At 35.6% G+C, this 17,069-nt stretch overlaps 2 protein-coding genes across 3 annotated transcripts in view; one reads left to right on the forward strand and one right to left on the reverse strand.

Annotated features, from left to right (window-relative positions):
* The window catches only part of LOC136849181 (uncharacterized), a 1,024,479-nt gene that overhangs the window by 121,846 nt on the left and 885,564 nt on the right, over positions 1 to 17,069 (forward strand). The window lies entirely within an intron of this gene.
* LOC136849177 (protein THEM6-like) lies at positions 3,065 to 14,196 on the reverse strand. Its single transcript, XM_067122290.1, has 4 exons — positions 14,062 to 14,196; positions 9,573 to 9,745; positions 9,241 to 9,455; positions 3,065 to 5,274 (listed from the first exon to the last, which is right to left on the reverse strand). The coding sequence occupies exons 2-4, from the start codon at positions 9,706 to 9,708 to the stop codon at positions 5,041 to 5,043; spliced, it is 585 nt and encodes a 194-aa protein (XP_066978391.1). The 5' UTR covers positions 9,709 to 9,745; positions 14,062 to 14,196; the 3' UTR covers positions 3,065 to 5,040.

Raw genomic sequence — 17,069 nt, forward strand, 5'->3', positions numbered from 1 at the left:
AGTGAGCAGGTCCATTCCTCTTAATTTTAATCACTTGCATAAAGGTATGAAAGTTCTTTGGAATGAATATGATGAGAAGTATTAGGACATCCTTTCGATAAATTATGATGGACACTAATGAGGCCCTGATTTCGGATGAAGCTATGACCGATCCTTTCATTACTGCAGCAGTGTGTTTTGTACCAAAATAAGAACTATTAAAAAAAAAAAAATTCAAAATGCAGGCTCTCGGTATATATCTGAAGGGAGAATGATGTCAGAAATAATGGGTGGGAAAAACATGAAAAAGAGCCCAGGTCAATGCAGCATCGATGATGCTCGATAGCTTGATGTCAGAAAACAGTCTGAAGGATGATGATGAATGACATGCAAGCATCCACTTTGAGCTTACTTTCAGCAAAGGATTCCATTGATGATCAGTCCTCCCACGGCTGAAGCATATTATTCTTCTAAAATTCTTTACTTATAGTCCAAAGATCTTCACTTTGCTATCTACTGTGGCAAAAAATTAACCAGTGCAACCAGATCTATGACTACTGGATATTTCACAGGATTTCTCTTGGTTGCTTATTCATCTATCATTTTTATTGTCATTATCATTAGGGTCATTCACTGATAAGAGGTGAAATTCTGTGGAAAAGTGGATGGAGTTTAAGGTGCTCACAGGCTTGAGAGCTTCACTCATGCCTCTTCCAAGAACTTAAAACAGTAAAAAATAACAGTTAGCTTGATTGAACAACATATAAACCTAGCCTTTTCTTATTTCATGACATACTGAGCCACCTATGGCTTCCTCAGGAAATGTTACAGAACCCTCTGTCCTTTCTCCTGAGCTCTTTGGCAACCTCCCTAGCATCCAGAACTTCTGCACTGCAAGGTTACAGAAGGACAATGGTATACTTGGCAAAAGTTTACCAAAACACAGTAACTTGGCAAGAATGTCTTTACAGAGAAAGACCTATTGTAATTTAACAAGAAAAAAATAATCTTAGGAAAACGGTTTGACATAAATATAAAAGGAGTTGTAATGCAAAACCCCAAAAGAACACAGAAGAGAGAAAAAACCATGCATGTAGTGGCATCAACAGAGCAAAAGACAATAAAAAAAAAAGGGGGGGGGAGGAGACTATTTCACTACAGGAGGTGCACAAACATCATGGCATGCCCACCAAGTATTAGGGTAGGGGTTGGTGAGTGTTAATCCTTAATTTTAATATAATTACTTTGTTATTTGATTTTTCATGAATATTTACTTTTGCATAAAATTTTTTTTCTCTCAATTTTCTGAAGCGGCAATTCCTTTTGGCGGCTATTGTACAACCCAGGATGGTGGGAAGGCAAAAAATGTGGAATCAGGAAACAGTCAACTATCATGTACAAACAATAATAATTATTATTATTATTAAAAACAGAAAAAGATCTATCATCTCCTCTGTTTTTCAAGGAGTATGGCATAATGAGAGTAAATAATTGGTAAGCTCCTCTTGGCCCTTGCTACTGGCCTCAGACCAACAACATATGCAAAAGTTTAGGTCATCTTGATAAAAGGGCTATAGAAGGGAAATAACATGCAAACTTTAATATGAATAACAAAGTGAATAATGTGAATAATGCACAACTCCAGAGGGTGGGGGGAAACAACAAAGGGGGTTAGGTAGTGATCTGTAACATATTCCAGGATGAAAAGGCTCCAAAATACCTAAACTTGCCAAAAAACAATGAAAATAAAAGAATATACAGAAAGACTAAAACAATGCAAAAATCTACATTACCTTCCAAAGCATATATCCATGGCAGGTGATTAAATAAATGTACACAGTAACAACTGACGCAAGTGTAAATGATAGAGAAAGTCCACTGTAAGCATGTATGAACTGAATATTTTAAGGGAGAGAAATTTAGACAAGTCCCAGTTAAGTCATGTGGCATATTGAATAACATTATACTCAAGACTTATGGTAGAAATGCAAATATTCAAGGGGAAATTCAGAAGGAAAAAGTTTCCAGCACTTTTTTGTTCACAACAGACTGTACCTGGTACAGTAAAAAAATTTTAAAAATCAATTAAAACAAGCGCTGACAGAGACTGAGATATTAGGCTGGCGTAAACTTGTAAAGGAAATGCTGATGCTATAAGTAGTTGAGGAAGAAGAGGCTAAGATGAAATCACTCCAAGGTAAGCTTTAATCTCACTCCCCAACCCCCAGGTTTAGCTAGTAGATGATGTCCAGTTGACATTATTGCCCTCTCTCATTTGGGTGGCTTAAAGGATTCATAGCTAAAAAGTGGGCTGGATTCAGAGTGGGAGAAAGTGGAAACTGGAAAGGCAAGTGGGTAGAATGTAAAGTGACAAAATAAAGTATAAAGCTACACAACTGAAAGTTACAAGGATATTGCAAAAGCTCCTTTAATACTGCTCATAGTCTGCTGCACTAAGAAAAACATGAGCAATATCCCTACAGGGTTGACTAAGAGCAATATTCAGTTATTTTAGATCTAAACTACTACCTAACAAGAAAATTAGCCCTCCAAATATTAATAGGGTTTTATTTTCTCATACGAAAATCATTAAATTCGAAAACATCGGCATTCATCTCTACTAAAAATGTACAAAGTACAATAGTCAAAAAGAATTAACACAATACTTTATATTGTAATAGGTCTCAAGATGTTTCCTATTTTATTACTTCCATCATCAACAATTGGTATAATTTTACTTTAATACCAGTTCTCAATATTGGAGTTTCTTATATGGTCCTTAAGTCTTCTTAATATGCTTATTACGAAAAGCATACTAAAATCTCTCGTAAGTTTACTCTGTCTGAGATATTTACCATCTATGTTCTTGTTTCAATGAACTGTACATCCCCCTGGGGCTGGTATTAAACACTGCATTCATGCCAGTGGGCACTAGAGTAAATTAAAATTTACCCAACAGTCTTATATGTTCATATTTTCTAAATACTGTATTTGGTTACTACAGAGTATATTTATTTCCCTACAATAAAATTTTCAGATTTGTTTAAAACCTCAGTAACATTATATGATAACTGAGTGATTAAGAAACCAAGAAAAACTGGTATATTTGAAATTTATATATAATAGTAATATCCACTTACATACAAAGATCACCTGCTGCAAAAAAAAGGTATGTTTATTCTGAAGGTAAAGTTTAAAAGTAGCTAAAATTGCTACGCCTAGGCTGCTTTCAGCAACACAAACTTTGTCACATTTTTTTTTTTCACTTTTTTTTATGGAGAGTTGGGACGATTAAAACAAACGACTTCCTCAAGCTAATGCTTAAAGGAGGAAGAAAAAACTGGGGTCTAAGTTCACTGGAGTTTACAGAACTACACCTCAAAGAATAAAAATCAGACAATAATAGCAAAGACATAATTACGATGATCTAATTGAAATGACCAGCTTGGTCAGCTAAAATCATATGCATGCAAAATAAACTGCAATACCTTTGAATATAACCTATTTGAACTAAAACCGCATTGTTTAAAGGCTTTCTTTTCTATATAAGACAACTGACTACAAGCTTGGCTTGACAAGAAATATAAAACAGCCTTATAGAACTACAAACTAAATCTTACACAGCAATAAATAACATAAAATGTGCTTCTTATACCTAAAAGGAACTCTAAAATTATTCAAACAACTATAGAAACATAAGTAACATAAATTAAATACATATTTACATATGAAATGTTAACACAGCCCTAAACTGAGATTTGCATTGATCAAGTATTCTTATGCTTAACCTATAAAGTACTTTTTTGAAACAATGTGGCAACTGTAAAGAATAAAAACTGTTCCAACTGTTGAACTTAAATGCTTTCTTAAACCCGTCATGCAATGGTACCCTATTTAGGAATACACTACCTGGACACTATAAGAATGTTAGGTGTGAGATACAAAAAGATATCTTTTGAGATTGCAAAGAAAATGAGATTTCATATTCTCTTGCAGCTGTGGCTAACAGTTGCAATGACAGTAGCAAGGTTCTCTTCTTGCCTATGTGTATAAATAGACTGCTGTACTTGATCAAGCAGAATACTGATATGAGGTACAGGTACTAACAAAAATTTTTAATAAAGGTCTTCTACATTCGAAAGGAATGTATATAGCTACAAAAATACAGGGAATGATAGAACTGACTACAGTGAACTTCCTACAGTCACTTCCATCAACCATGCACTGCACTGAGCATGACCCTTCTGTGTATAATAATTGATTTATGAAAATAAAAGTCAGTACATTAGAACATCACAAACATATTTGCTATGATGTACTTTGAGAATAACATGAGAGATGCTTGGTAGCAGGGGGGTTAAAGTCAAATTAGTTGTTAAGTAAACAAGTACAAGCAGTCCCAGGGTTAAAACGTTCCGAGCTTATGACGCTCCTCAAATATATTCATAAAACATTATTTCCAAGGGTTACAACGCATGTTCTGGGTTTACGACGCCGATCCAACAGAAAAAATATGGCTCCAAAAGGGCAAGAATGGTAAAAATTTGGAGGTTTTTTCATGTAAAACTCAATAACAATGCAGTTTACGTTATTTATAACACACCCAAGTGATTAAAAGGCTTTCTTACTGTTTTTGACAATTTGGGTTACGATTTTCGGTTTATGACGTGGCATTGGAACAGAACCCCCATCGTAAACCAGGGACTGCCTGTATTAAATTATAAACCTGTATGCATTTAATTAAAAATACAATGACAAATTAAAGCAAAAAAGGCTTGAATTTTCTTTCTTCTGCTTTTAGATATATTAAAACTTATGATAAAAATAATTAATTTTTCTCCTCATAGGCAAGAAGAGAATAAATGTTTGTATATCCCTTCTGGATAAAAATATAAAAATAAATACTCAGTGACCTTATACAAACACTGATTACCACAAAAAAGACATTGCAGTACATATTTCATTAAGAACCATCATCCTTTAACTACTTGTCTTCTCAGCTTAGAAATAAATAAAAAATCACTTACAATCTTCAAAAAGTGACACTATTCTCACAAGCAGTTAACGAAGCTTCTTGAGGCACTCACTGTTTGACTTCAAAAACTTAATCCAATGGCCCAAATCTTCTGTAACTTCAGGAGTGGGTACACTCTCTGTCATACACTTACTAAGAAGCTCATGTGGACTAGTTCCTATTACAGCTACCTTTACATACCCAGTTACTCGTAGAAAGTTATCATGAAGAGTTTCAAAATTCTGCTTATAATAAATATTCTTCTCATCCCAGTACACAATCTGGCAAGAAAAAGAGAGGAAACTTTATTTATACTACATATGCCGATAAACATAAAACATTATGTTTACTTCACCTGACCAATAATCAGTGCCACTAAAATAATATCTTATATTTTGTTTATGAAAGCCTTATTGAGTATCTACGCAATCCTCCAGGCACTCAACAGAGAAAGATGAATTTTACCAGTCCTACCTAGCTAAGCATACATCTAGATTCCACAGCATCTTTGGTGGCTGACTGTACTAGCCTTTGTGGTATGATGTTCTGAACACAGCCCACAATCTTGCTTCAAGAAACTTTGAATTACTACACTCAATTTCATAAATTTTTTCATATTAAATACACAATATCTCTCACTTTCCTTTGTAAATCTATACATGTGTTGGTACGAGCATAATTTTTTCATTAATAATAATTGAGTATGGTTTACATTTTGCCAGTCATGAACAAATGCACGCTTCAGTAAGTGCCTAAATGCTTCATTTCCTGGCAATTGTAAGCTTTATTCATCGTCTGAACAGCTGACCTGTTCTCTGCTTCAATCTGTTTACTTGGTATACAGTATGCATGTTTCCTTGTTGTTAGTGTTTTACAAAACTGATAATTACCATTGTCAGTTCTGTGTTTAAGGTTACTATATATTGTGCCAATGTTGGCTTGTATACTGTATTAAATATTTTGTAATTTGGTAAGGATAATCTTTTGATAAACACAAATTGTTCAGTTAAGTATATTATTACCTCCCTGGGACTTGCAGTACAGTATTATTATTATTTTCATTACAGTATTACCATTCCTTACTTTTTGTGATTATTTTATGAGATACTCACTTAGAAAGGGACAAAAGCAATGGCTTATGGAAACAAGAACAAGCTGCAAAGTTAAAACCACGCCACCACAAAATGATGAAAGATATCAAGATTAAATAACCTTTACTTCAGAGTATAATGTGCTTAATTTTTCCTGATGGGAAAAAATAAAATGATCAATATCATCAAGCTTGGAATGGCCCTGGAATTTTCAGCAAACCAAAAATAGGCAAAGCTAGACCAAATTCATCATTTTATTCTCAAATACCCAATTTTTAATAACATTCTGCCACAAATATTTTCATGTATTGTCTGATGAATCTACAGTAATCCCTCAACTACCGGCATTTTCCCTATCCACACGAAACTCTTCATTGCACAATTTTAAGTGTGACCACACATGCGTACTAAGTCCCACTAAATGGCAAAATTACTAATAATAGTGCACAAGTACAAATGGATGTGCACAGCAAAGATCAAAATGTGTGGAGTGAGTCACAAAAAATAACTCTGCTCAGCCAGACAAACTAGCTGAACATTGTAGGTATGCTGATTGACTGATTCACTGACAGTGTCAAGTGCCAATTGGCTTAGTGATCAAGAGGAGAGGGGGAAAAAAGGGGGTAACGAAGTATGTTGGGTGTGAGAGGAGGGAGAATCACACACTGTATTGACCTCATGTATTTTTCATTTAGTAAGTTGCAAGGGTAAATTGTACAATATGTACAGTACAGTACATAAGATTGGGTATTGATATAATTATTGTATACTGTAAGAACTGTACTTGCACAGAGCACAGACTCCAAGATAATGTCAACATCAGGAACTAGCAAATCTTAGAGTGCAGAAGCATTGCACCTAAATGAGCATTACCATTCAATAGTGCTGGTATTCGAGTCATTGTTTTTTAATTTTCTTGTTAAAATTGTATAGACACTGTGTTCATTATAGTTACATACATTACATACAACAGAAACAGGATATGGCCCCAAGGAAACTGAAAAAGTGGGATATTAGATCTTTCCACCTTTACTCTAAGGCATTTTCAAGCAAATTACTTACTTTGAAACTAAAGATGACTTAATTTTACAAACCACCACCATTAGTGAATACAAATGGCATTACTTTTGTTTTCAAGCACAGTTGATGTTTGTAAAAATGAGTCTTCTTTGCAATCATTTGTTGCACTGTATGTATGTCCAAAACATCTATCATGCAGACAAGACTGACTTCTCTTGCCCTCACTTAGTTCCAAATCTCCTAACTGAATGATCTCTTGCTTAAATTCCAGTCCTTTTATGCAATTCAGCATTTCCATGCATTTAGCTCTCACTTTAGATGTGTATAGACCAGCTGAATCACTTTCTTTGTTGTTCATATCATATTTTGTTCATATGCACTGGCTACCATGTGGTATTTTTTTAAAATGCTCAAACTGAATTTAGTATGGCTGATTTGCAACAAAAACCCTGAGATTGTCAACCAAGTGTTTTTCAGCTGGCAATGACATGTAGATGTGGTTTCTAAGAAGAAAACATGAGCACCTCCAGAGCCTCTCAGTGAAGAGAGGGCATGGTGAATCACAGCCTTATTAGTCTCCCAGCCAATCAGCTTGCAGTTGTGCCCTGTATAAATACAATTGGTTGTGCTCCCAGCATCAGTTCAACCACTGTACTGTACCTGTTAGGTATGGATCAAAAGTTTATTCCACTACAAACTTCTGTATTTCTTGCTATTCTTGGAAGTATTTGAAGGAAAGAGAAGTCAATCCCTATTGCAAGGATGGGATTTTTGGTTGTATAACTTACTAAGTTATGAAAAGAGACTACAAACTTTAGGGCACTTGGTGCTGGAGTAGCCAGAATGTGTACCCAAGCAGCCTAATAAAATTAAGAGCTGTGACATTATTGTATAAAAAATGAGACTAAGGCTTAGAAATTCAGGATACACACAATAACCTACATGATAAAATATGAGGCAATATCATGGGTTGTATGTACAACTGCCTTCCTGAGTATTTGTGCAGCATCACTGAAGAGGCTGAGGAATGCATTCAAGAATGTAACTGAGAGGGGCACAAGTTTGCCTAATAGCAGGAACAGAAGGGAGCCTGCAACAATGATTACAGGAGAACAAGCCCAGACTATTAGGGACTACATAAATGGCTTTCTGTTTGTTGCATCACATTACTCATATATACAAAGGGCCATAAATGCATGCTCATGATTTTAACATCCACAAACTATACAATCTCTATTTGAATTATGTGAAGCAAGAGGATCCTTCTTTTGAGAAAACAACTCAGTTACTTTAGAAAACTATTCAAAAGTGAATTTAACATCTGATTTGCACCAGCAAAAACAGAGCAATGTAAGGTGCAAGATGCTTGATGTCTGTATAATAACAAATGAGTTGCTGCAGACCATGGGGTGCTGCTAATAAAGATTAAGGTTAACCTGGAGGAGCATAAGAGACTTTCAAAGGCAGATCAAGAGACCCTGCAGTATATTAACAGACAGATTAATGTAGAAAGCATCTTGGTCTTGCGTTTTGAATTGCACAGTATGTACAAGCAAAATATCAGGAATGATAATCTGCACATCTGTGATCTTGAGAAGCAAGTGGGAATTATGTACAGTATGTTGGATGAGGTAAAAGCCAAACATGTCTCCACTGAAATAACTTTGTCAATAAGTGGACTGAGGAAAATTGCCAGTATGAAGGTTTAATGCTGTTCAATGATAACTGTGGGATGCCAAAATAACAACATGAATTTGTTACTGTTCCTTCTTAGTCCGATTATCAGTAAGAAATTTATCTGCATTGACTGTTTATCTCTCTCTCTCTCTCCCTCTTACAAACAAATACACATATATATATCTCAGATGCAGGAGACTAGGTATCTAGCCTCATTGAAGGAGCTAAGTCTCCAACCCATGATGTTACTTACTTAAGATGACCAGCTACCTTCTTAGAAGCCAAACAAAACCAAATGGGGCCCGACAGCCCAAAGTATGTTTTTTAAAAATAATCTGGTCTTCCTCCAGTTAACACTTGCGGTTCATTATCTCTGCCTTCATCAAATAAAATATATAAAATACTAAGGTTTGTATTTGTGTTGGGTCACTAAGCAGTAATTGGTTACAATACACATACCTGTGATATTAGCCTATAAGGCATAAAAATGTAAATGGGTTTCCTATATCTTATGGTACTTGCAGCTACAAGAAGCTTTGGTTTATCCCTTCCAGTTAAAGTTAGCACTCTTGACCTCACAATGTGGTCGAGGCGGCCAAAATCCATTGCACGAAGGTATCTTGAGTTGTTAATATGATTCAGCATAAAGTCCACATCCCTTGTAGAGCAAACACCTGAAGAAAGGCAAAACAAAACTTGGATTTGAAAATCTGCAAATAAGTTAAACTGTCCTTCATTATGAAAATGATTTCCTCAACTGTTATATGCAATGACCCATAGATGCAGCTTACCATATATCTTTGATGACGCTAAGGGATGGATTTTTGAGGTCAGCCATCGTGAGCCTATAGTATAAATGAAGGTTTTCACAAAGTACCCAAGTTCAATGGAAATAAGTAATCCAATAGCAACAGTGGAAAGTTCCATCTTGGTCCTTAATCAAAATTGATCAGCTGTTTAAAACCTGAAATTAAGAATACATAATTTTAAAAGAGAATCTCACTTTATATGAGTTATACAAGCATTTTACTAACATTTTCACACTTTGTTGGAGATGACACAGCAAATACTGAATCTATTCAAAATTAAGCATAAAAATAATTATACAATGTGTAAGAAGTTCATTGCCAGATGTTCTATCTCACCTGTCAAAAGCTCTAGTTTCTTGACACTCTATAGACTAAAGATCAGAACCAATCAGAAAGAGCCAGGATACCACAAGCGAAAGTGGAATTTATATACAATACATGACTTTCTTTTTTCCTTTTTTTTTACATACATAGTTAATCATCAGGGAACACTTACTGTTGAACACAGGCTCTGATTTTCATCTGACAAGATACCACATCAAGTTGTAAATTATTAAGCTCTTTGTTTTTGAGCAAAAATATCTGGAAATTTATTCTTCAGTACTTGTACAGTACTTGTTCATCATGCATCAAACCAAGTTTATTGATTATTACTGTATATAAGTAAGGCACAGGGACTGATTGTACTGCACTGAAATCAGTGTGCTCAAGGGTAAGGATAAAATAAATGAGGATGATGACAATTTGTGAACCACCGGTAGGGCCTCTCAGGAATGTATCCCTATATACAATATGAGAATGGTATCTCTTAGTCACAACCTGGTGAGTATTGACTGTCAATGCTAACACCCAGCATTAACAATCTGAGCATCACAATGTTTGAAAGGTACAGTGACAAATACATCTCTTACTTTCAATTTGCTGACCTTTATAAAGGCTTAATCATCCTTTAGGGTGAACTTACAAAACCTAAAAACCAATTCAGTCAGCCAGAGTAAGAGGCTACTTTGTGATCTTTAATCAAATGAACGATTTATGAAATGTAGGCTGTCAAGCGAAGTACTGAGGCACATTTGCCCATTCAGTGCTTAAGACAGTGAAAAGAGTGTTGGTGTGGTTGAACAGCAAAATAAAGAGATCCAGAAAATAAAGGAAATGAAGTACAAGGATCTAAAAGTGGAACTTGGAGAAAACCCCAGAGTTTCACTATTATTATTATTTATTATTATTATTATAATTATTATTATTCAGAACATAAACCATATTCATAGGGGCCATTGATACTACTAAGAATTAAGTCAGAAGTGTTGGACAGCAAAACTGAAGAAAGGAAAAGGGAATGGTGGTAAAGTAAAAGGCTACAAAGTGGATGCTTCCATGGACCAAAGGGATGCTGCATACTGTACACCCTTTAGTAGTGCCTGCAATGTACCATGTGAGGTGCAATGACAGCTCTACCTCCCAACAGGGTCTTGGTGATCTTTCAAAGTGAAACACTGATAGGAATGAGGAGTTGGAACAAATTTGTCTGCAAAGTCTCTTGATTGTAAATGTGTCCTTACCTGGCAAAAATAAGCATCTCCCTCATCTTCCATGACAAAATTATCTAGAGTAGGAATGGTGAAAAGAGCAGTCACTCTATCATCTCTGTCTGGGAATAATATTTATGTTGAAAGCATTGATAGCAAAAGACAGTCCTACAATTATTCTTATTAGGGTTACATCAGCTGCCAATCTACTGTACTGTATATACCTTTCTCTAAGTTTGGACTCATTAATGAGGTCCTGAACAAGTTTCAAGCCTTCAACAACCTGAAGTTATCTTAAAACCTCATCTTTGGCTTATTTCCTGTCCCTATTGATCAACAAACCCAGAAGATTCACAACAATCAATCTCTAGCAAGCAAAATGGAACCAGTTATGCGGTTGGTGTAGTGGTTAGGGTGTTAATCCACTCAATAAATCATACTACCTTTCTTATAGCTAATTTTCTCCTGCTCCTTATATGTCACAGGAAGTAGTTGTCACTCTTAGCCATCAAAGGCACTTTGAGGAAATTCCTCAGATGTTGCCAGAGCCTCTAAACTGGGATTCATTTCTGGTTTTGAGAAGCCTCCCTGAGCTTCCATAGAAACTCTTGCAGGATGTATCTTGTTTACATAACTTCTTTTGTGTGGTTTCTGCAAGTGCTAAGCATACAGCAAAGTGAAATTTTATACTTTGGATTTTATCAAAGATGACAGACAAAATACTAGTTATGACAAAGGCTTCATAGGCTTCCCAACATCTTGTAGCTATCTCTTGGAGGCCCCTAGCAGCCTCTTTCATAAATGTTGCATGTGCAACTGCTATATTGGTCATTTTTTGTACTCCCAGTATCTTGTGGCTACCTCTTGGAGATCCCAAACAACCCCTTAAATATATTGCAGATGAAACTACTATTCTGATTATTGTTTACACTCCCCACATTACAATCCATTATGTTATGAAGCATTTTATCATCTTTTTGCAAATGAAGATATCAGTATCTCAACTGTTGAAGATAATCTTTACTCATCACTTGAAGAACATAAAAAGCTGAAAGAGTTTTGTTTGAGAATGAAGCAGTGTTGCATTTGAGATGATTCATATATCAGGAATGATGCAGTGCCACATTTTAAGTTATTTGTCAATGTTTTCCTTGAGGTGCCCTTTTACCACTGAGATAAAACCTACATTGGACTAACCTAATTCTTATATATCAAAATTGCTGAAAAATACTTAAAGGACCTAAGAGGTAGCCCATTATGGACCAGCAGGTGTTGGCGATGACATTTCTGAAACAGGCAGACAATGGGGATGAGTGGGTCTGCTGTAGGCAGCTGGTTAGTGAGGGATAAGAGCTGCATGCTGCAAGCCATTAGAACTTTCATAGGACAGAATACCATCATCAAAAACTTCTGATATGAAATAAGTGTACGATAGGTGGGGGGGGGGTTACAGCAGCAAAGCAGACCCCAGAAGATAGGGCATATGCCCTAGGTTAGGTTAGGCTACATCTCTTGATCGGCCACTGTCACACTTTAAAGTGTTTTTTTTTAAGTAACTTGAAAAAACAACCTATAGAAGGCTATATTCCAACTGTCTATCTTGTGCTTTGAGTGTGTTTCACAAATGCTGTTGGCACTAGGGCTATTAACACCCTTTCTGCCCCACCCAAAAACCTAGGCTACATGTAAGGATAGAATCATATGGGATACATAAAATCTTATAGTTTGTCCCAGCAATAACAGTCAAAAGGCTTAACACATAATGCACAAACTAGGCAGTAAACAAAATAAATAAGCTAGTCCCAGCCTTCAGACTTCACATATTAAGGAATATATGGGTTTAGGTTATATTACGATACTTAATTTTCATGTCAAATACATGAACCATATAATTATGTGTCAGTGTATCTTTTGTTGTGTAACGTTCTGACCATAATTGATGGTGCAGACCACTGGTTTTTGTGTTCTATTCCTAAAAAAGGTGAATAGCATAAGGAAGAAATGTCTAAAATACATAACCACAAGATAAGCTGTCAGAAAAATGCTCAAGTTCAGTTCACAATTAGTTTAAATGACACAACATTCCTAACCTTAACTTGGTTGGGTGCAACCCAGCACTTCTTCCCCCAACTTTCCCCTGACCTAACCAGACCTTGACACCATTTGCTGCAGAGTAAATTACAGGAATGCATCCTGATCTTACCTTACCTTCCTTTACTTACCTCACCTAGGGTGCTGTGCCCTACTTAACTAGACTAGAACTCCCATCCAAACCTGACCTATATATTTTGAAAGTGAAATAACCTAACACTGCACGCCAGGTTCTAACTGACAAGGAGGGCACTTCCTGTCTCCCTCTTAACATTACACTAGCAAATAACTTACCCTAAGGCTAACAAGGAGGCCTAAATAGTCCCATTAGGCTGTTATTCACTTGCTACTCATATCATATTCCTTTTGGGGAAAAACGCCAAAATCTATCAGTCATTCGACCATTCTGATAAGCTAGCAGATTTCATGCCGGAAATTAATAATAGCACTCTGATCTGACATACATTTACCCTAAACAGCCTGAAGGCAATGCGACAAGCAAGCGCACTGGGTAAACTACCCAATAGGCCTATGGCCGGTGAATCTCCACCATTTCCTACTGACTGGTATTTGGCCCAGCCCTCGTATAGGCCTAAAGGCTGACGAGAACAGTCATATGCTATCCTATGAAAGTTGAAGGAATCTGTCAAAGAATACATGGAAATTATTACTGGCTCAGTGGCATTCATTATCTAGGGCTAAGCCTAACGGTAGGCCCAAGCTCTTCCAACCAGGCACTCATCCAAGGCCTTACAACTCCTCTTCCCTAAGTTACTTTGTTTAATTCATCCTTCATTCATGCATACGAAATTCTTTTCAACATTTAATTATTCATAAGATTAAGAAAATACCTTTTTCTCAGGCAGTGCCGACTTCGTTTGACTTTGGTCACTGCACTGCACCAAAGGTATTTTTCACCGGGCCGATGATGCAATGTTTACGTGTAGTAGCTTTCTACTTCACAGAATTAAACCCAATCCCTCTATTCCACGGAAGACTGTTTGGCTGGTGCAGACATTGTATAGCTCATTGATTTTATTCCTTCACTATTCCTTTTTGCTGCAGTTACAAGCGTTAGCGTTGTTTTATGGTGTGCTTAGGTAAAGTAAATATGGGGAAAATATTAAGTCAATAATAAAGTGAACATTTCCGCTCTAGTTTTACAAAAGACATATTTTCATGTTCACTGGCACCGTCTGCCATTATTGTAATTTAATTGATAAAAATGTAGAGTTTTCAGTAACTTATAATAATATACCTTATAATAAGTTCATCATCGTCATCATCCACATTTAATTTTAGAGGCGCACTAATTAATCTCTTTTTATTTTCCATTTTTAGTTCATAGTTTTCTTGAATGACTTTCTCTTTCTCATCGTGCTGAAATTGTACTTGAATAGATGCGTCTTTATTTTAATTTCTTTATGAACATCTCTAATGTCAACATATCTTTTTAGTTACTGGGGCAACTTACTGTGTAGTTCTGGTGCCACGTGTTCAAAAGTCCGTTCTCGTGTCTATGTTGCATCTTGCCTCATTAATCTATAGTCATCCATGCTCCTACATTTTGTTATGCTTTCACTGATACATTTCTATAGGAGTTCCATAAATTTCTCGTTTCTTATTCCTCATTGTAGTATACCTAAAAAACATATTTCATTTTCCACCGTTTCTTTATTTGGAGGCTTATGACACTTGATTAAGATGGGTGTGGTCCTGTCACGTGGTAATTGATCCATTGCGTTAGTTTGGCTGCTCTGCTATCAAACCTCATACTTTCTCCAGTGAATACTTTGGTAGATTGTTTTCCAGACTGTTACAGTAGCCTTAGCTTGTGACGTTATAGTTATGTGCAGACATTTAAAAAGAAAAAGTTATTCTTATATAGATATTTTCTTTATGAAATTTACATTTCTCAGGCAGTAATGTCTTTTTTCTAAATACATTTATTATTTGAACTTTCGCATTACAATGGTCATCAGTTAATATTTCAAGGTTCCTTACTGTTTCTATTACTTACACCTCCGTAGCCTCTTTTTATATATATATATATATATATTTTATATATATATATATATATATATATATATATATATATATATATACTAATTAAGTAATAAGACCATTTTTCCCCGAGAACATGATTCTTATTCAAATAGACAGTTTCTCCATGTTTGTACGTGCTTCTTGTATTTTTATGTCACAACACCGTATAGTTTTTTTTATCTTTTCGTGAAGTCACTTACTAATTTTCTGTGTCTATATAGGATTGTTTTTAATTCCAGTGTTTTCACTTTCCTCCACGCTACTTGTCCTCTTTTTCATCTAGTTATTCGTCTTTCACTATTACACCATGGTGAGTTTTCACCAAGTTCAAGTGGATTGTCTTCAAGTAAACGTGTACTACCACAAATAAAAGTTGAAGAAGCAGTTTAAACATTCACTTGCATCAATGCGATTTGTTCCAGCAAAAAATTTATCTCTAATGCTGTGGAATTCACTTACACAGTTCTCTATAAAATTGAACAAGTCAGATCATTTTCTTCGAAAATTGTTTTAAATCAGATACATTTTCGTTTTTTCTGTATTTATCAAGAATCTTATTATAGAATACGTCACAATCGCTAAAACCTGGATTTTTAAGAGGTCACTATTGCCAGTACATATGACAATTCTAGTGTATGAACAGATCTTGAAGGTGTGTATTTACATTGTTTGTCCGTTTAGAACTGCTTAAAATATCCATAAAAGCCATTTGTTCTTCTGTTTACGTTGTCATCAATCTATGAGTTAAAGTCAACACACTTGGGATTTTGCCTTCAGTTTCGTCAATAAGAATTTGTTGCGTTCGTATTATTTGGTGTATAAGGCCCTGCTATTCCGATTTTCTTGCTTTGTAAGAAGTCCTCATGTCGATATACTGAAATATTACACACTGAAACTCATTAATTTTCTGTCACTTGTATTAGTTGCACGGGGAGAATACTGCCTTTTCCACCGCTAATTTTTTCAGCCCTCGGTTTTGTTAGCAATCAAGAGTACAGTAGTCGGAATAATTCAAATAATCTTTCATTTACGTTTCAGGTCTCTGCTTAACCAGATTTTTGGTACTAATGCTGTGCAGTACTTGGTAAACGGTCAAGCTCTCCACACTTGCAAGTAGGCCTGGGTTCTCAGAAGACAGGCAGACAGAGAATGTTGAAGTTTTTATTTATTACCCTCAAATATTCAGTGACAGTAACTGATGTCTAATTCACGGTAGCCTGTGGTTAATGATAGACTCATCAGCACCAAAAAATGTTCCAAAATTGGATGAATTGATCTCATGTTATACGTTCCCGATGTGAACCAAGAAAAGAAAGAGAATGTACTGAATATGGGTTTTGAGTCTATTTAGCATTTCGTGAACCTGTCAATGGACTTTCGGAAGAATTTTTTTTATGCTATTTTGCATTTAGATTCAGTCCTAGACGAATTGAACTTGATTGCTCGAATGAAATCGTCAAATACCTCAAAACTTCAACAGAATTTTGAACCAGGCATCATATAATGACGTGTAAAACAAACCGCGGAGTGTGTTTCTTTTTCTTTTTTTTTGGGGATGGGGCGATCGGTTTTGGTATGTAGAATGAATTTCTGGTTTTATTCATCATATGGACACTATCACTGTTTCAGTTTATTCAACATTATTCCAACAAGTGCTACTGCTGACTAGGGGTAGCAATTTGGAAGACTTGTGGGAAATCTGGAGATTCTCCGGACCAAATTCACAATTTTTTTTTTTTTATCACGGCCAGGAGTTTATTTCAGGGAGTAAAGTGCTGATTGCACTGTAGCATATTCATAGCTATTACACAAA

This window comes from Macrobrachium rosenbergii, chromosome 20 (genome assembly GCF_040412425.1).
Source record: "Macrobrachium rosenbergii isolate ZJJX-2024 chromosome 20, ASM4041242v1, whole genome shotgun sequence".
In the NCBI taxonomy this organism is placed as follows: domain Eukaryota; kingdom Metazoa; phylum Arthropoda; class Malacostraca; order Decapoda; family Palaemonidae; genus Macrobrachium; species Macrobrachium rosenbergii.

Bases quoted from the DNA above. Each gene is read 5' to 3' on its own strand.
- LOC136849177 (XM_067122290.1), bottom strand. From the start codon at position 9,708: ATGGAACTTTCCACTGTTGCTATTGGATTACTTATTTCCATTGAACTT. The intron at 9,456-9,572 runs GTAAGCTGCATC...GCCTTTCTTCAG, and splicing joins AGCGTCATCAAAGATATATG to GTGTTTGCTCTACAAGGGAT. The intron at 5,275-9,240 runs GTATGTGTATTG...TTTTCTTGCCAG, and splicing joins CTTATAGGCTAATATCACAG to ATTGTGTACTGGGATGAGAA.